Raw genomic sequence first — 18963 nt, forward strand, 5'->3', positions numbered from 1 at the left:
TCACTACTACAAGGTAAATGGGAAAAGAACGATTTTCAGACCCTGTGCTGTCTTTCATCCCATTCACAGAGCTTCAGAAACTGGTGTGTATGACAGACCAGAACACAAGATTTTGAGTAATGTCCTGGGTTTGAGTGAGTGGTGGGGTGTTTTGGTAGCAGGGGAGGGGGCTACAGGGATGGCCCAAACCACAACAAGTAAGTATAAACAAAATATTTCTTACAACTCTGATGCTCCATCTCCAGGCAAACACTCTCCTTTTAGCAACAGCACGAGTTCGAGTCTGGAAAGGACCGTGATTAGTGTTTTAAAACTCTGCTAACAAAACTAAGGGAAAGCAATCTGTACATAGGAGTTTATTTAGATGCCCACAAGTTTTAAATTACTCCCCTTTATATCTCAGCCCACTGAATATCTCATCCAACTGAATTACCATTGGGTTTTACAATGTGATATACAAAATGAGCTGACATTATGATTTACAAACATCCTTTGAGTATCATATAAAACACAACTGTTTCCCTTATTATACAATCATTAGGGCAATGCAAATATAGTCAATACATTAGTAGCTGAAAATGATGGGGTATTTTAAGAAAATAAATTTAACTTTACCACACAAACCTGTTAGATAAAACAAATCCTGTTTAAAAAATGGGTGTAAAGTTGTCTCAATGATTGCAAGTAATTTTCATATTGTTTTGCCACTGTCCCCTTACAAGAAACATAATAGTACTTCATTTAAAAGACGACTAATTTTTTCACTGTATATCACACTTCATTCTTATTAATCGGTTTCACATTTTCTGCATGAAACTACGAAAAAATCACAAATGTAGACTTTCCAAACTGTAGCCACTATACTTATTTCTGCACTCTTTTCCATGTACTCAGTGTGTTTAATTAAATAAAGAAAAAATCAAAAACACTACACAAATGAGAAGAACAGAACACAACAGCACGTTAAAAAGGTGAAATATAAGCTGTAGATGCCATCATCATAGAAATATATTCTTGTTCTAATGCCACAAACCTTCTAGCCTCATGAAAAAAATAGACGTTAGCTGAAGAGAATCTAAACTCTAACGTCAATATAGGGCTAGGAGTTTTAATTTGTATTTCTGTCTAAACTTAGGTACTAACCAACACTGTGTGCGTGGTAAATTTAAAACTAAATATTTTTGAATGTCGTAAAGTATGAAAAGATAAAAATCTGTTTCTGAGCTGTTAACTGTGTAATGAAAGTTACCAAGCATTAAGGTCTCCTGTCCTGCATGTCGCTGGTACAGGTGCTTCTGCACTTTATCATTATGGTAGCAGTAACTGAGAATGGCAGACATCATTATTACTGTAAATATAAAAAAGGAAAAATTCTGAACTCATCAATGATGTTACAATTGAAAGCAAATTCTAACCTTGTCAATTTAAATTATATCAACTTAAGGGTCTCTGTTTTATCACTGCATAATCCAGAGGGGTTATACCCCTTTCCAGCACTTGCAGTATCTCTTGCAAAAGAGTACTGACAATGACCGGTGATTTTTTTCCTGAATATGTGTTGAATAGGCAGTAGAATGTGGTTTTAGTTCCATTTCTCACTATAGGAGTCTTTCTGCTGCTCCACATGTTTGGAGAAGAAAGTGCTTTTTTTCTGCCATTTCATTAAGTTCATGGCATTTAATTTTATAAATTTTTAAGACAGACTTATTTTGATTACTTCAATTCTGTCCAATCAAATATACTTTTGAATGTTTTAAAATGTTGGACAGCTGTGAAATATAAGTACTATGCAATCTGACTGTACATACATACATATTTTCATAAATACATCCGACAGGGACCTTGGAACTAAGTATGTAATATCATGGGACAAAATCACAACAGGCTGTCTTATTTGTAAAACCTAGATTCAAAGTAAGAAGAGCTGAATTCTATCATGTTGCCAATACACAAATTAAAACAAAAATACAGCATTAGTTTACCCATGAAATAATTCAAACGTATTTGCAAATGTCTTGACAGGAAAAGTGTGTAATTTACAACACTGAAAACTTTTAACAACCATTGACTGATATGCGCTGTACTGTAAGTCACCCAGACAAGGCTAGCAAGGATGAGCATAGTGATAGGTCCCAAAGGCAACTCCCAAACATCTTCCTCATGCGGAGACTTTGGTAATTGTCTGTTGTATAAAACGCCAACTCATACGGCTTCATTTCAGGTGTTATCTTCATCAGTTGTCCTCCCTCGGCACAGTCCAGTCTGACCACGTCAGTTATTGTTGAGACACTCTAAATCCACCGAGCAGCAGACGTTCCCATTCTGCACAGACAAACAAGCAGGTGTCAGTCACCTCTGCAGAACAAGTCACAAAGAGCAAAGGGGTTGGTGGCACACAGAGATAGGTGAATCTCTGACACACCTACCGCATACAGTAATCTGCCTAAACCATCGTCCCAAGGTGTCCTCATTGGTCCCAACTGTGGTGGCTTTTTGAGGAGGCTGATTTTGCCAAATAACACTGACCTGGCCTGAACTACACATGAACTAGAAACCTGGATGTGACAGACTCACTGGTCCCAATAATAAAATGCAGCACAGCAGTGGCAACAGAGACAACTGGATTTTTCTCCCATGCAAGGAAGTTAACAGAGAGCATTTTGATGTGATTCATGAAGGGAAGCTTTCTGTTTGTGTGAAATAAGCAGATAGTTCAGACTATTGATTCATGGCAGATATGTATGGGGGGAAAAAAACATATGGCTTTGGAGTCTAATCCATTGTTAAATGTCTTTTTGCAATATTCCATCATTTAAAAACCCATCTCATATAATAAAAAACTACAGCAACCACCAAAACCCCAAATTGAACAATTTTTTTTTTTCCCTTTTTTTAAAATCCAGCACAGACCAATAAGAAAAACTCTGAAGAATGGCAGAAAAGCTACCTTCAATAATTTAAAACCCTGGAGCAACAGTTTGGTTTCCCACAGTGAACAGAAGAACATTTTATATAACCCAAAACAACATTTTCATAATTCTGATATGAGCGCAGTGGGGTTATCACTGCACAAAGCAAAGGAGACAGACTGCAGTTCTGCATTACAGCCATTGGATTAAATACATCTTGATGAGATCAGGGAACAGAAACTGTGACATTCCCTTCCCACGTCTGCTGTGGGAGTGCCTTCATCTCTGAGCAGCAATGCACTTCTACTTGTGTACTTGTTGGTGAAACTTTTATTAGTGTTTTTGCCTCTGCTTACCAGCTCTGTAATACACAATTTCATGAACATCCACATCAGGCAATTATTAAAATATTAGCCTAGATTCATACTGAGAATGCCTGAAGGACTCTCCAACAGAATGCCTGGAAGTTGCACTAGAATATTACATATCTGCACTCAACATTTTCAACAAGCACAGAATTGTTTTGTTTTCACTCTGCAAACCACAAAAGCCGTGGGTTTTCAGTAGGTTTCTGCCGTTGGGCCTCATTTACTTCCCTGAGATAAAAATATGGGCTTCCAAGGGCAGAAAGCAACCCTGATCTTATGCAGCAACATACATTTCCATTACCATTTTACCTTGCCCATCGTACCTTGCACTTGCAGGTCGTACAAGGAGATCCCACCATTGTCCATACAGCGCCGCTAAGTCTTGTCATTCCATAGCCATCTAGACAGGTTTTCCTGATGTCGTAGGTGATGTTGTCAGCCAGGCAGGGGTCACTGACACAGTGGGGACAGCATTCTCCTTCTGAGATGGCTGTGTACTCGCAGTTTAGATTTGGGCACAGAAGAGGCCAACAATCCACCTCTCCTTCCTGTAAAAATTGAAGCAAAGCTAAATGAATCTGATGCCATTTATTAGCTATCAAGCAACGTTGATAGCTAATCCTGTTGAGTGGAAAAGTTTTATTTCGTCAAAATTGAAATAAACTTCATGGATCAGCTCTCAGTTTTGTTGATCATTTAAATGTATGTTTGAATACTGAGCTGAAGTTTCCTAAATGTAGCAGACTATCATTTGGTCGATCCTTGACTAAACAACAACACTGTCATCATTGCAGCAGGGGAACTTGAGTTCTCTGGGGTTTTTAAAAGTGGCATTAGATACTGGGTTCCAAAATTTTCCATGAACTATCATTTTTGCAGTGATTGCCTTGCAGACTCATGCACTCCTTCTATGCCTGGTCACATAAACATCTCTGTGGGATCACAGCAACTGTTTAAATAGAAAATTAACACTGCAGACAGATGTAGGTTAGTATGTATGAGAAGCACTGAACATTGATCTAACTTGCAACAGCCAAAATTGATTTCACTGTCAAGTCCTAAAGGAATTGTTAGAGCAATACCAGTTGTGTTCCACTGAGACATTTTATTTGTAAAAAAAGCGGTTCGGTAGACAGAAACATAGAGAAGAAAGAACCACCAGGTCACTTCTACAGAGCTTTGCTGTGTGTGTCTAAACTTAACCTGCAAAGGGCTCCAGTTACTTGCACAACGCTACTCTGTAAGCACTTCAGATGTTGATAACGTCACACACTGCACAGAACCTTACAGGTAGCTCTGATTTAGGGCACCACGGTCTTTTAGCTCTGTATGTTAACTCAATCATAAAATTAGGCAAAGAACTGCTAGCCACAAACTCAGTATCCCTTGTAAAACATGTCACATCTAATATTTGCCATTGCTGCTGGCTGCAAATGTTTCTTACTGTCCTTTCATGAACATTAAAAAAAAAAAAAAAACTTAGGAGAATACAAAATACAATACTTACTGGTGTACATTATGGATAATTATCTCTTAACAGTAACTTAGCTTTGAATGTAATTTGTTTCCTGATGCTCAGACACCTCTTGATTAATATCATATATAAAGACTATGTTATACAGACAGCTATAAATGTAAACCCGATAATTTTAATGAAGTTCATTGCTGCACTAATTAGTATATCTGTGCAAAACTTAAAGCCCTAGGGCAATAATCTACAGTGGCTAATGAGAAAATAAATGTTTTTTATTCTACATGTTTGTCTAGTAATTTCAGCTTTCTTTATCCTTTTTTTGGTTAATTTTTGCTAATTCACCACACGGCACTCTATTTTTCCAGCATTTGCTTAATGACAAAAAAATAATTGCATTGTCCATTTTGATAAGACAGGTACACCAGCTGATGTAATTAAAAGCTGAAACTCCTCCAACCAAATCCATCGCATGTGAAAAAAACTGTAAAAGGTCATTTATAGATCAGATGACTTTATAAAAGTTCTCAAAGGTAGACTAATGCTAAAGTTAATATAGTGTCAAGGTTTCCAAGCTTTTGTCAAGCTTTTCATTTTGTTCATTAGACCTACTTATTCAGCAGTAATAGGACAATGGATGGTATAGCTTTCAGTTCTCTGATGCTCTCAAAGTGCTTTATCATCATCATGAAAAAGCAGGCAAAGAGAGATCCAAGAGCCTGCTTCCAGGTATGCTTTGCTAAAAGTCAGAATCCTTATTATTCTCCCATCCAAAATGCTTTACACGTACCAGGCAACGGCACTGCTGACAGCTGTAGGTCCAGTTATCCCCACTGCGGTAGAGCTTGTGCCCAGTTTGGTCGAGGCACTGGCTGGTGACACGGGTGTCGCACTCCGGGCAGCAGAAGAGATCAGCACTGGGGTTCTTGCAGTCGCAGGCTGTCCTCCGGCAGAAAATCCTCCCGTCCTGCGAGGACACATTGCCCTGATGTCAACCACAAACTGCCAGACAGCAACCCAGAGAAGGTCACAGGGTATACATATCAAAGGACACATCTTTGGCCTATCGGGAAAGATTAAGTTCCTTATGTATTCCATGTTACCACTAACAAGGACTGGATCCTGCCAGTTGTGAGTAATACCTCAAATACCAGTATTGTCCCAATTTCTATCAGTGCATGGATCCAACACTGACGCTAAGAAGACTGTTTTCCCGTCTCCAGCTAACTGAATTTAAAAGAAATCAGTATCTCAGAAGAAATATAGTGAAACAATTTCATATCTCATTGGTTACATCAACAAACTCTTCAAGCAGTTGCCACTCTAATGCATATAGCATTTGTTTTGCACTATTTTGCCTGAATGTATCACTGTGAAGAAAGTAACTTGAACAAATAAACTGAAGTTATGAAGGTGGTCCCTTTAACTTCATAGGAGCACAATATAGCAAAATCACAGTAGCACTAAGTATTCTTCACTCTGAATTCACCACTGCTTCTGTTCCAGATCTGATCCTACAGTACACCAGCTTAAAGCTGAAGTTTTTCATCATCCATTATAATTCAGTTCATGTATTAAAGAGGACCTGTATTTCAATGGCTCTCCAAAATATGATTTTGCTAAATATTTGCTTACAGTATTGCAAGGCCCATTTTGTTAAAGACCATTAAACAGAACTGTTAGAGATAAACAGAAAAATTGCTTCCGCATGTTAAGAGAAAAGCTTATATTCTCTTTGCATCACATAAAACCAAATTGATTTCAACTCTAGTTATGAAAATTGGATGGACTATTGTGTTTGAAATTATACCCCTTACTGTAGGTGAGCCAACATACTGATACGCCACACACAGACTGGGAACTGAAATCACAGTTAACCATGAGATTACTGAAAAGTTTTGACGTGAACTTCTTTAGCATTCAGTACTAGTTACTGGATTAGTCCTTATTCAAGCAAAGTGTCCCCTGCAGCCAATTTGAAGGTAAACTGTGAGTGGAATGAAGCTATATTCTACTTTGGTTCACAACTGTACAATTCTTCAAACAATGCCACTCAGTTTATTGCAGTTTTTCCATGTTCTCAATAGAGCCTTGTTCTGAGTCTATAAACCTGTATGTGATGCAAGAAGGAAAAAAAGCTTTTCATTGCCACCAAATAATGGAATACCTATCAAAGCAAGGGAATTTATTTCCTCTGATCTTTTTAAAAAGTGATTACTAAAAGAGTGACAGTAGCCCAGGATGTCTTTCCCACAAGCAGACAAAATAGCCATAACCACAGCACGTATCATGAGTGGTTCTTTTGTTTATATTTTGATGTAGGAATCTGTGTTTGGCTCTTGGTTTTAAGGAAAACCAGTCTTGGCCACAATGCAATACGTACAAAATCGGCATCGGGGAATCACAATACCCATGTCAGTCAGCGTCACTGCTGCATTTCATCATAGTTTTGAATTGATTAGAATATTACTTTCTGTTGTAAGAAAAATTAAACTTAGTGCTTATGCCTAGCAAGGAAAGTTGAAGAGAACACAGAAAATTATGGAAATGTAGAAAACATGCTAGGTTAGCATGGATCTGAACTGCTTTTGCCAGCCACAGAACAAAGGACTAGATTGCCCTACAGTCTTTATTCACTTTTGTATCAAATTAAGATAACTAAATATTCTGTACTTATGGCTAGTTTGCTGATTTAGCTGTGGGAGAAGGAGTGAACAAGCTTTATTTCCTTACTCACCAGTCTGAGCAAAACATAACGGAAGGAAAACTGGCAGTGGCCCATTTCCTCAGCCACGGGCCCAGCCAGTTCAGATGCAATTGCCGGAAGCAATGCCCTTCCACACAAAGAAAGAAAGACGTCATTCTTCCCTTTCAGCAAGTGGTGAAGGAAGAGACCTGAAAGCCTTCCCTGGAGAAGAATTAGGACTCAATCTCCATTCTTGTGGGTGGGAAAGCACAACCATCTTCCAACCCCTTGCTGAGGGCAGACATCAAGCGGCAGCTCAGCCCAAAAGCTCTGCGAGGCTGACTCGTGCCAGGCACACGGGGCTGTGCCAGGCGTCTGGGCAACCCAACGCCCTCTCCATAATGGAGAGCTGATTAATAATGGCAAATGACAACCTGTCTGCTTAGTTCCAATACAGTTTCCAAGCTTTCAGGATTAGTTTTCAAGTTCCTCTTTCAGCTGGTGACAGTGCTGGTAGTTCTGTGCTTCTCTGAGCTCCCATGCTGTTACCTCTGGGGAGCAGCTAACCTTTTACGTTGCCTCTGCTCTCTGTATTTCAGAACAATGACAAAGCCTGATTATTTTGCCAGAGACCTTTTGGTAATCATAATACACTGCTACTCTCTTTATTCTTTAAGCATCTGTGTTCTATCTACAACCTCATTAGCTCCATGTCTTTCAAAAAACATTTTTATCCCTATACTGCAGTGACACAAAGCCTCTTCAGCTACAACATCTTACTTGCATTTTTGCAGTTCTATAGTAGCACTGAGAAATATATAGAAAATTGAGAAGTATAGAGAAAACAACTTATTTTCTTTTGGTGGGTAATAACATATAGCATTTTATTAGTACCTCTCCCTCCCCACCTTCCTCACTGACTCAGTTCTACATGCTTCATAAGCATCAGTGGTATGAACACAAAATTGTTCTTATCAAAGGAAAAACTGACACAGAAGGGAATTGCTGTAAAGGGTGTCTCAAGTTTCCACAGATCCCCAAAGCCAATTTGGACAGAAAGACCCTGCAGAAAACAAACCACCAAACTGTTCTCACCCTCAGGAACACACTTCACCTTGGCACATCCCCCTGTTCCCAGTGCTGTGCTTATCCCCCAGGCTTTTTTCATACAAGGAATGGAGGGTTTTCTTAATCAGAGGACAGACTCAAAAGCCCAGATATAACCAGACTGTACAACCAGGATTAGCTTTTTCATGGGAAAGAGCACCAGCTCCCCATTCCCCTTCAAATTTCTACTAGTCCTAAATTTGATTGTGTATTAAATTCACAAGAGTTCAGGAAGGTGCCTGTAGAAGACTCATCAAATATACCTAAGGTACTATATTAATTTCTAGTTTTGAGAATTTATGGTTTTGTAAAATTTATATTAATTCAGATGAACGAGGATGGTCTGAAGAGTCTGGGTTGGATGAAACACTGAAATAATCCCTTGTTCTTCAATAATGACACTTTGTTTCATTATGTAACTGAAGTAACATTGTTTCTTATATTCCGTAGTATCCTACTCTAACAAATAACCTTACTTAATAAACTTCAAAGTTAAGTGAGGTATTTAATTTCATTTGCACCAGATTTTAAGTTCAAATATGTTCAAGATGGGATCTACATGTTTCAGCCAATGCACAAACTATATCCATCTGACCTTTCCTAAAATAACCATAACAAAAGAATAGCCAAAAGAAAACACATTCTTTTAAATCTGAAATGCTGATTTTTCTCTTAAATAAAACTAGTGAGTAGGATAATTTCAAAGTTCAAGTAAGAAGTATAAGGAGTGATTTAGTTACACTCTGCCCTTTTCCTCACTGAAAACTGAGCAGACTGCAAAAAGGTCAAGCAGGGCCAGCTTTCCATGCAACTGCACGAAAAGGATGGAGTACTGCAGCAGGTCTGAGAAGTAGCCGGTATACTGAAAGTCACAATTTATAAAAAAGTTTCAATAACATATTTCAATAAACACTGAGTGAAGACTCTGCGTCCTGCCTGGGATACGACAGAGGAGGAGTTCTCCCTGTTCTCCCTGTTCTATAGACAAGAATTTGGCTCTTGAAACAGGCAGCTACTGGAATGAAATTAAATGCAAACTTTAATTCCCAGAGGAAAAACTGGAAAGTGAGGAAGATATAAAGGAAGAGTCATAGCAACAAACAGTGCCAGGCTGAGTTTAAAATATCTATGTACTAGTTAATAATTTTGTATATTTTCACATACTAATAAGAACATTCAACATAAAAAAAAAAAAAAAAAGTGCAATGAGAAATGGCAAATAAAACAAATTACAAGCAATCTAAAATGGGAATACTAATAGTTATAATCCTGCAAAGGCAGACCAGATGTCTTCACATATATTAAACTGTTTATTCTATTGACTGGAAATCCTTTCATAAGCCAGCCAATTCCCCAAGATTACAATAAAAGCTTGATATATATTCTGAGGAGTCGTACACTTCAGCTTCTGAAGGGAGGAGGTTCTAGGGAGCTTGAGGCTACTTGAAGTAAAAAATATAGTAACTAACAAGAACGTATTCCCTTTTGAGCCCAAAACAGCAGTGTACTTTGCAGGTTCTATTCACTCTACAGTTTTAATTTTCCCACCTGCTTTACTATTGCAATACAGAAATGATGAGGCTTTCAGCCTCTTGCAACTTCAAAACAACTCTTCCCCCTTGTCCTCCTCATACCCTCTAATGGCTCATGAGCACTGAGACATGGGGATTGATAAATCAATTCTTATGCTTTATGTTCAGCTTTTCACAGTGGCCAAAATCTCATTTTACTTATGCTTATACAAAGGCCAATAGTGTTCTGCAGTGCCTAAGGACAGCTTTACCAGTGCTAAAAACACATCAGGTCAAAGTGGCCTTAAAAGACCTACCATTTCTCATGTTGTTGCATTTCTAAAAATCTTCTAATTTCAGTGACATCCTTCCTCTTTTAACTAGTGAAAATGAAGAAAGTAGAGTCAAATGTTCTTTTAACTTGGTTACCATACTCAGAAAAGAACTGATAATTTCCAGGGGGGAAAAAAAACAAGAAACTGATCTAAATGTTAACTCTAAGGTAGATGTACTTACACCACACCTGGCTTTTCCAAAGCTGCAGAGAGCGCTGCACTGCTCAAGTGGGAGAGCTGCCAGCACAACCAAGGTAGGATGAGGAGGAGAAAGCTGGCGCTCACCCTTCTTCACTTGAGGAAATTAAGTGCCTGCTGCTAGGTCCTCTAATCTCTGACTCATGTTCAGGCCTTCCTTCTCACCCCATTAATTCACATGTATTCCAAGTAAAGGAAAACACCACCAACAGGAAGGTGGCTGACTATAGTACTTGTCCTGAGAGATGCATATTCATGTGATAGAGAAATTGAAAACAGTTTTCAACATTTCCAGTAAGCACGCTAATTGCCTGCATGTAGTGTTAAAGGGTAATGCAAGACCCTCATCGAGGCACTCTAAGTGGCTCTGGCCCACAAGGTGACATGATAGAAGCTCAGCAGGGTTAGCCATTATTAAGTTGTCTGTGCTTGTGCAAAATAAGAAAAAAGATGACTTCTCAGAAGAAATTCCCCAACACAGCTTCAGTGCCCACAGCTAGAGCTTACCTTTTGCCTCAGTGCCTTGGGCTTAGTCTAATATTTTTGCCAACGCCGGTGGCACTGCAATATTGGGTTTCTGACATGAGACCAGAGAACTAAAGGACTCCTGAAACCCAGACCAGCTGGATCTCACCTTGCAGGAACAAACGGAGCATCTGTCCTCCCTCAGGGTCCACACCTGCCCGTTCCGCTTGAAGCCGCCTTCATGGGGACAGTCTCCAGAGCAAGATGGTCCGGATGGACAAAGGCAATCAAACCCTCCTGCCAAGTTCACACAGGCTGAATCGTTCCAACAGGTGTGGGTCTTTAAGGCACACTCATCGATATCTGCAAAACAGCAGATTTATAGTATTTTGGACATTTCTTTCCATGGGACAAATTTTATTTCTGCATCAAGTAATTATTGCTCATCTGCCTTGCTGGTAGAAGAGGGTGCCTGCTTTCTGATATCTTCCATATTTGCTTGCTAGACATTGAACACTGATTTTTTTAGGTTATTCTTCAGTGTTTGTTTTGATTCCACCAAGATTTTCTTAAGATGTCTCCAGCAGGCTTAATTGTAAATGCCAGGACTGACATAACTAGTGGAACTGATAGGAACTTGAACCTTCAGACAAGTGTGTGGAGTGATTTCCCATTGACTGGAAACTAGTGAACAATCAGAGTGAGTTTCTGTCAATTAGATCACTCTCTGTTTTGGATTTTACACCAAAATAGAAGTGTACTATTCCTCATAAATTCCTAGCATGGTCAACATTTCCTGTACTGAAAGCAATCAATTGTATCCCTTTCCCGTTGCTGGAATGCATAACTGACTTGGAAAAAAAAAAAAAATGGAAAAAGAAGAAATCAAAAGAAATCAAAGAAAGAAATCAGAGGCACCTTTTAGAGGAAAAAAAGTCTTAGAACAAAGCTATGCAGGAAAAGTATGATTTAGCAATGACACAAAGAAATAAGTAACAAAAGAAAATCATTATACACTAGAGAAAAGTGAATTACGGTATCCCATTAAAATTGCTTTTGGAGGGTAAAATATAATTATGCAATATGAATTTATCTAGGGAGTTAATGCAGCATTCTTTTTTTTTTTTCAGCAAAAGCCATGGGATTTTTAATCACACTGTTAAAAACAGGTATTTCTTCCAGAAAATAACTTTGGACTATTCTTAAACAATATATTGACAGATTGTCCAGATAAAATACTAATATATTGGTGGGTCTCTTTTGTTACAACATGAACAATGAAAACTGTAAACAACAGTGGGAGTAAGGCTGAAGAAGGAAATCCTTTAAAAGTATGTGATGGTTTCTATCATGAATATTCCAGAATATTATCATATGAATTCAGAAATTACGAGGTAGAACGCTCACAGTTACCATTTAAAATAACCTTAATGCTAGTTTGAAATTTATAGCTGCTCAATATTACCCAAAAGCACTTTTAATTCATCTCTACAACAAGAAATTTAAAATTCAATAGAATTTACCAAAAAAAAAAAAAAAACAAACAAACAAACAAACCCTAAAGTCTAATTTAGGTGGGATGTGATGACCAGGTGCTCTACTTCTTGGACAGGTGCCATGGGTTCACAAGTCATCTCCTCAGAAAGCCATATCTTAAATAGACATCAACAATTCTCTCCATCTGCTGAAGAAAACTCTCTATGACAATAAAATCACTAAATTCCCTCTGACCTGGTTAGTGAAATTCCTGATTTCAATTCAAAAATAGTCCAGGAACAAGTGGAAATGTGGTAATGGCCTTGGATTTGACCAAATGCAAAATCAACCTGCACAACCAAATGAGGGGCTGCCAGAAGACAGCAGTTCCTCTCTCCGCTTATGGACCCAAAGGGAAGCTGGAGGCAATTACACTGCAGCAGGGCTTCACTCCTGGGCTAACCTGTGGGCCAGTCCTTTGTCAGAGATATTCCCAGTGTCTTGGTAACACAATTCAATTGTCCATCACTCAGACTTCCCCCAAAAGGGTGTATTTTGCTGCCCTGACAGTCTTAATTGCCAAAATACAACGTTATTGCTCTAATGCATAGCTTAGAAGTAACTGAGTACTTGAAAGATCCACTATCAGTGGTGTAAAAGGCACTGCGCTAAGATAAATTAAAACTTGTAATTCATTGTTTAACAAGTGTCAGAGTACCGCAGGAGGTAAAATCCATGAAGAGTGGCATGAAGAGAACTATGAATGAACTGGTGTGGAATTAATTATAGCCAAACAGCTACTGTAAGACTGAAAATATTCTTAAAAATAAACCATTTTCCTTTCAATAGACCTTGTCCTGTATTTTATGTTGAAGACAAAGGTATAAATAAAACATTCACTTTGTCTTTGGTGATTTCACCAAACATCATCAATATTCTCTTCCCCATCATATTAAGGGCTCCTTGAATAGTCAATATATAGGATGTAGCAGGACCACAGTGCAGATTAGAAGGGTTGCTTTCACAGTTCAAAACTAAAAGGATTTCACAGATGAATATAAATCCATATTGCCCACAGAGTTCCATGTAATTGCTTTACTTATGACACAGAAATCTAATTCTGTTTCCATGTAATTTAACAGATTTATGGAAAGCCAGATGTTAGCAATTATAGAAACTAACATTATTCATATTCTCAGTAGTATAGACCTGTTCACACTGCACAAAGCCAACTTAATCTGTCATACATAACCAAAAGTGAAGAACATCCTATTTATGTACTGCTACTGCTGTTCTCCGTTTAGCACACATAAAAAGGAAGTCCCCATTAAGAGTGGCCCAAACTGGTAAATGGGACATTCTTGACTAAGAAGCCAATCAAGCAATGCTTAGTAACATAGCGTGAACAGAAATTCCTAATTGCTACACAGTTGGCTCATATTTTTTGTTCTTTATTCAAATGATGGTTTCTTATTATTTTATGGCATTTATTATTTAAATTTTTTAGTCATTAATCAAATATAAAAGGCTTGGACACTGAGCTCATTTCCAGCTGAACTTTTAATAGAGCTAATTTTCTGAGAACATCCCTTTGGCAGCTTTTTCTTGTCACTGATTGCATTTCTAAAAATCAGAACAAACAGCCAATGTTCCCAGTAACTTGAGGAAAAGAAGTTATAAATGTAAAGTGTTTTCGTCCCTTCCACTCTTTCAGCCTCAAACCAGATTAGGGATTACATGGGGAAGGAAAAAAACCCAGAGAAATGCCCTCATATTGTTAGCTCCCAGTTAGCTTATAAAAAGTATTTAATTTCAGTGGAGATCAAATGAATTTGCTCATATTGACATGAGATCACCATGTAGATGGCTATCCAAAACATGGAAGAAAATACTCATATTTACTGTGAAATTTGTCTTAACAACTAGAATCAATTTGTCTACTTAGGTGTTGAAATATTAGCCTATCTTAAGATTCTGAGCATGTCCAAAACAATCTTCTAATGAATATGAGAATTGTATGATAAGACTCTTGCATATAAGATTATTTTTATATTATTCAAATCCTTGCTCAGCCCAAATTTCCCACACTCCCATTAGGTTTCATTTGCTTTTCCATAACTGCTCTCAGAAAATGTGGGCACAAAACTGGAATGTTTAATGATGGGCAAGGCAAAACTGTACACAAATCTTATTTCCCATTATAACACCACTAGGTGGGAAGAAGATGAAATAATCATTTATAAATGAAGTAACTTCAAAGACCAGTGGACATGTACATATATGAAATATCAAGGAGACTCCATAGTCTTTCCTTATACATAACACATGAAGATGTATGTCTTGACTTCTGGGGGGATTAGCTCTTTCATGTATCCTGTCAACTGGTGAAAACACTCTCATTTTCACACCTGGAATAGGATTTTGCAGTCTCATGCTTTATATTGAGATAGTCTATGGCAGACTCCTAATTAAGCCATGTAAAAGTGGCAGATCTTTACTTCTGCCTCCACACAGTTCTTTTTCAAGGAAAAGTGAGGATAAAGTGGAATTGACTATAATCAGAAACTAGCTTGTAATGTTAGACTTCTACTATTTTCTATTAAAAACATATAGCCAACAGCAACATAATTGTTGCTCAGACAAGCCACCTCAAACATTGCACAGGACTATCATAAAACTGATCAAGATCTTCACTCTTCAAACACTCCCAATCTGCGCTTTAAACAAAAGTATGGCAACAAGTACCTGAACATATGTATTTTAGCTGCAATGCAACTAGTCACATTTTGTGGATGGGAAAAGAAAGAAAAGAAACCACCCAAGATGTGCTCATTTCCCAATATACCCTCAAAGTACATAAAGATAGCTTGGTAACATGGGCAGACAAGAAATCAGAATCAAAATGGAATAGAGTAATCCCCTGAGATGCAATTTCCTTTTCCATCCTTTTTGGCTATAACGAGAAGTAATTTGACTTAGATATTATGAGAGGTCTCATGGCCACTGTATTTGACTGGGGTAGAAGACAAGCATGACTGTACATATCAACACAAGTTCATTAACTTGGTTTCACTGAAATTTTAAACCAATCCCTAGCTACTTCATTTCTTAGTTTTCAAGGCTATTCAGGTTTTAATGGTATGACTTTTCTATAGCACCTTAATAAATGTATACAAGCAAGTCATGCAGTGTGGTGCTCTGTAATATCATAATAAGCTGCTGCAGAAGAAAGAACCCTACTAATGTGCTAATTTTAACTGTTATGGTACATTAAACCATTACAGTATAATGTTAACATGAAAAATGTATGCTGGGCTCTCAAACCAATGTATGTACAAGTTAACTAAACACTGTTTTGACATATCATTTTTCACAGGCAACTTGTCACTAATGTATTTGTCTTCCTTCTAAATCAAAGTGGTTTGGACTCGTCTTTGAAAAAAAAAAATAAAAAAAATCAATAAACAGATTCATTTTTAGTTAGAATATATTTTATGAGAATACTTATATTCTAGAGAGACATAATGGTCTATTAAAGAACATTGCATAGTAAATTAGATTCTGAATATAGGATTTACTAATGCTTTCTAGAAATATAGAAATGACTAAACACAATTATCTTGAAGACATGTAACACAACTTTCTCTCAGAATATAAGAATCAGAATTTACTAAATGGAAAGTAAGTAAGGTAATTTTTATTTTGCAGGATAAAATCCACAGACGCAGACTTTGATACTATGAGCTTTAAGAAATTCTGTGAGCAGAAGAAAGTTGTAAAGGAGCACATTCTAGACTTGGTCTTGGATACTCTGTACCATACGCAAACCTTTCTGTCTAAGTACCACTTCTCTAACAACAGACAGAAAGGCAATTCTCAGGCATATAGGAAGATTTTCAAAGGATGAGTCTAGCTTTTGGTTTGACACAGCAAGTAGGCAAAATAAACAAAGAACAAACGTCTTTCTCTCTTACTTTCTAATCTCGGTAACAGACAACATGGCAGCATACCATAGAGTATATGAAAGCTTCCGGAATTGATTTTAAACTCATTCAGACTTGACCCTCAAGACCTGCTGCATACAACTTTTATGGGAGACTAACACATGCGGAGTTTTCTCTCACAAGTTGCTGAGTCCTACCTTTTTCCAGCTTTCATTTCCCCATAACAGCTACTCTAACCCAGCAGTGTGATCTAGCTACACAACTTTTCAGAATGAAATACATGATGAAACACGTTGTTTTGGTGGGAAGAGGATCTGTGTTAAGCTTCCCTACAAAATTTGAACTGATTCTTGAAGAAAATAAAAAAAAAACAACCAACAAATGACAGGGACTGCTGCCTCGGTTGTTTTTCCTTCTGTGCCAGAAAGTCACAATGTAGAGACTGAGAAACACGACATGTCATGAAGAAACTAGAATCGGGAATTCTGTACTCCAGGGTCTGAACAGCTCTCTACAGACTGAAAGTATCTCACTTAAAGAGAGATGAAGATTAAAAAGTATGATTTGATTTAATTTGATTTTATTTTTCTGCTGTAGATAAGAGTGAGCTTTGTGGGACATTTTTAACTTCTCAGAATACAGCATTTCTTTGCTAGCTTTTCCCTTCTTTTGATACCGATAATCTTAAAGGTTATTATTGAAAATTCAGTGGTGAGGTTTTATTCAATGATTATCTTATGAGGTAGTATTTGGCAATAAGTACTTAGTGCAAGGAAAAAACAATGTATGCCAGTTGTTTCAATATGGTATCAGCAGATAGTAGTTAATACTGGGATAGGTACCATATGACAACTCATAGTTCTCTAAAACATATGTTTGTTTATTTACCATAAAGCATAGAAAAGCTCCTATTATAAAAGAAAAAACAAACAAAGAAACAAACAAACAAACAAAACCCCAACAAAACAAAACAACAACCTGGAAACTACAGTCTCCATGTTTTAATTGCCAAGCAAACTTTGGAAGCAACAGCAATTGTCTTTTGTCTGCAAGCCGTGTTTTTAATAACATATTGTGAAAGGCCAGTGCCTCATAAAAACACTACTGCTAGAAATTAAATTACATTCTCTTAATTTGAGCCTGCTCACCATCACTTTATGAAGCTGACATCTTTTATGAAAACATGGCCATGGAGATATATTCCCTTTTCAAAGCTGCCTTCAGTTGATATTTTGAGCAATAAAAGAATTTTCCCAAGCTTGAAGTGGCCTGGTTAAGTCATACATCCTTATTATCCAAGCTCTGGTACAATATTATGACCTTCCCCGCCACATCTGTTGATTTACACATTTGTTCCTTGCCAGGTGAAAAACTCCACTGTCTTTTCATAGTCAATGAGAATAAAGCTTTTAGAAACACTGAAATATCACAACACTTCCCAAATAGATGTTATTTTCTAAAATGTTCTGCAAACACTGCAGAGACACTGCAAGCAATAATTCAGCTCCAAGACCACCTACATATAAACGGAGAGGAAGGGGGTTAACAAAGAGATACACAAATCCATCCAGCAAAAGCAACTGGCTGCTTGGGCTTCGGGCAAGCTGTCAGAGCTGAGTGCTCCCTCCCACTGCCTTATGATTTTCATATGTTATTATTATTTTGTGGGGGAGGGTTTAATCTTTTTTATTACTTAGGTTCTTAGCCTATTTATTGTTCTCCAAGTTTTGTCCTTCAGGGATGAAGAGGAAACATTTCAAAACATACTGAAGGGCAGTGGCCCAAATCCACCTCAGATACACACTAGGCTTTCAGTACATAACCTGTAAAATATGCCAGAACAAAATGCTGTTGCTAAGCAGTTGAACCCTCTTTTATCTGAAATAGGGTGAATGACTCTGGCCCTGACTCTAAATACTCCGCCATGCAAAGAGGCTCTGTAACGTGATGAAAGTCAGCGTTCAAGAAACTGAGTTTTAACTAGAATGTGTAATGTTATCTATCTGTAATTTTAACCAGTTCTTAGTTGCGCTTCAAGATAAACATCATGACTTGCAATTTCTTTGTCAATATGGGTTAGCAGAATCTTTCAATTAATTTTTAATTGGTTAACCTGTATAACGAAATAAAAGAAACTGGTTTATTCTCTTCCTCACTGGTACCCTGCAGCAGATGGTTCCAAAAAGCTATTTAGTTAAAACAACCCTGCTAATTTCACATTCTGTTTACAACTTGCATATGGCGAGATGAGCACCTCACCTTACAAACTTCCAGAATGCTGCGCAGGTCAAAAGGAGGGCAGTTTGTTGTCACTAAAACTCACCACTTCTATCTCCACAGAATACAGAATGTTTTGGGCTCTTTTTTTTTTTTTGCCATAAGGTAGCCAAGTTCTCTTCCCTTTAATGACGATGCAATGCACACAATACCGGCCTTTTCAGCACCTGGGCCTAGCTGTGGGCCATTCAACAACACCATCTTGTCTATGTGTCT

General features: G+C 37.7%; 1 protein-coding gene across 2 annotated transcripts in view; it reads right to left on the minus strand.

The window, feature by feature from the left end:
• Positions 1-343: 343 nt before the first annotated feature.
• The window catches only part of NELL1 (neural EGFL like 1), a 296981-nt gene continuing 278361 nt past the window's right edge, over positions 344-18963 (minus strand). For both annotated transcript variants that reach the window (XM_042785467.1, XM_042785466.1), the window contains 4 exons: positions 11220-11413; positions 5539-5715; positions 3601-3825; positions 344-2322 (listed from right to left, as the gene is read on the minus strand). In XM_042785467.1, coding sequence (XP_042641401.1) covers positions 2272-2322; positions 3601-3825; positions 5539-5715; positions 11220-11413 — 647 coding nt within the window. In that variant the 3' untranslated portion in view covers positions 344-2271. The remainder of the gene's footprint in view (positions 2323-3600; positions 3826-5538; positions 5716-11219; positions 11414-18963) is intronic.

Source organism: Tyto alba, unplaced genomic scaffold (genome assembly GCF_018691265.1).
Source record: "Tyto alba isolate M040663 unplaced genomic scaffold, T.alba_DEE_v4.0 Super-Scaffold_8, whole genome shotgun sequence".
NCBI lineage: Eukaryota > Metazoa > Chordata > Aves > Strigiformes > Tytonidae > Tyto > Tyto alba.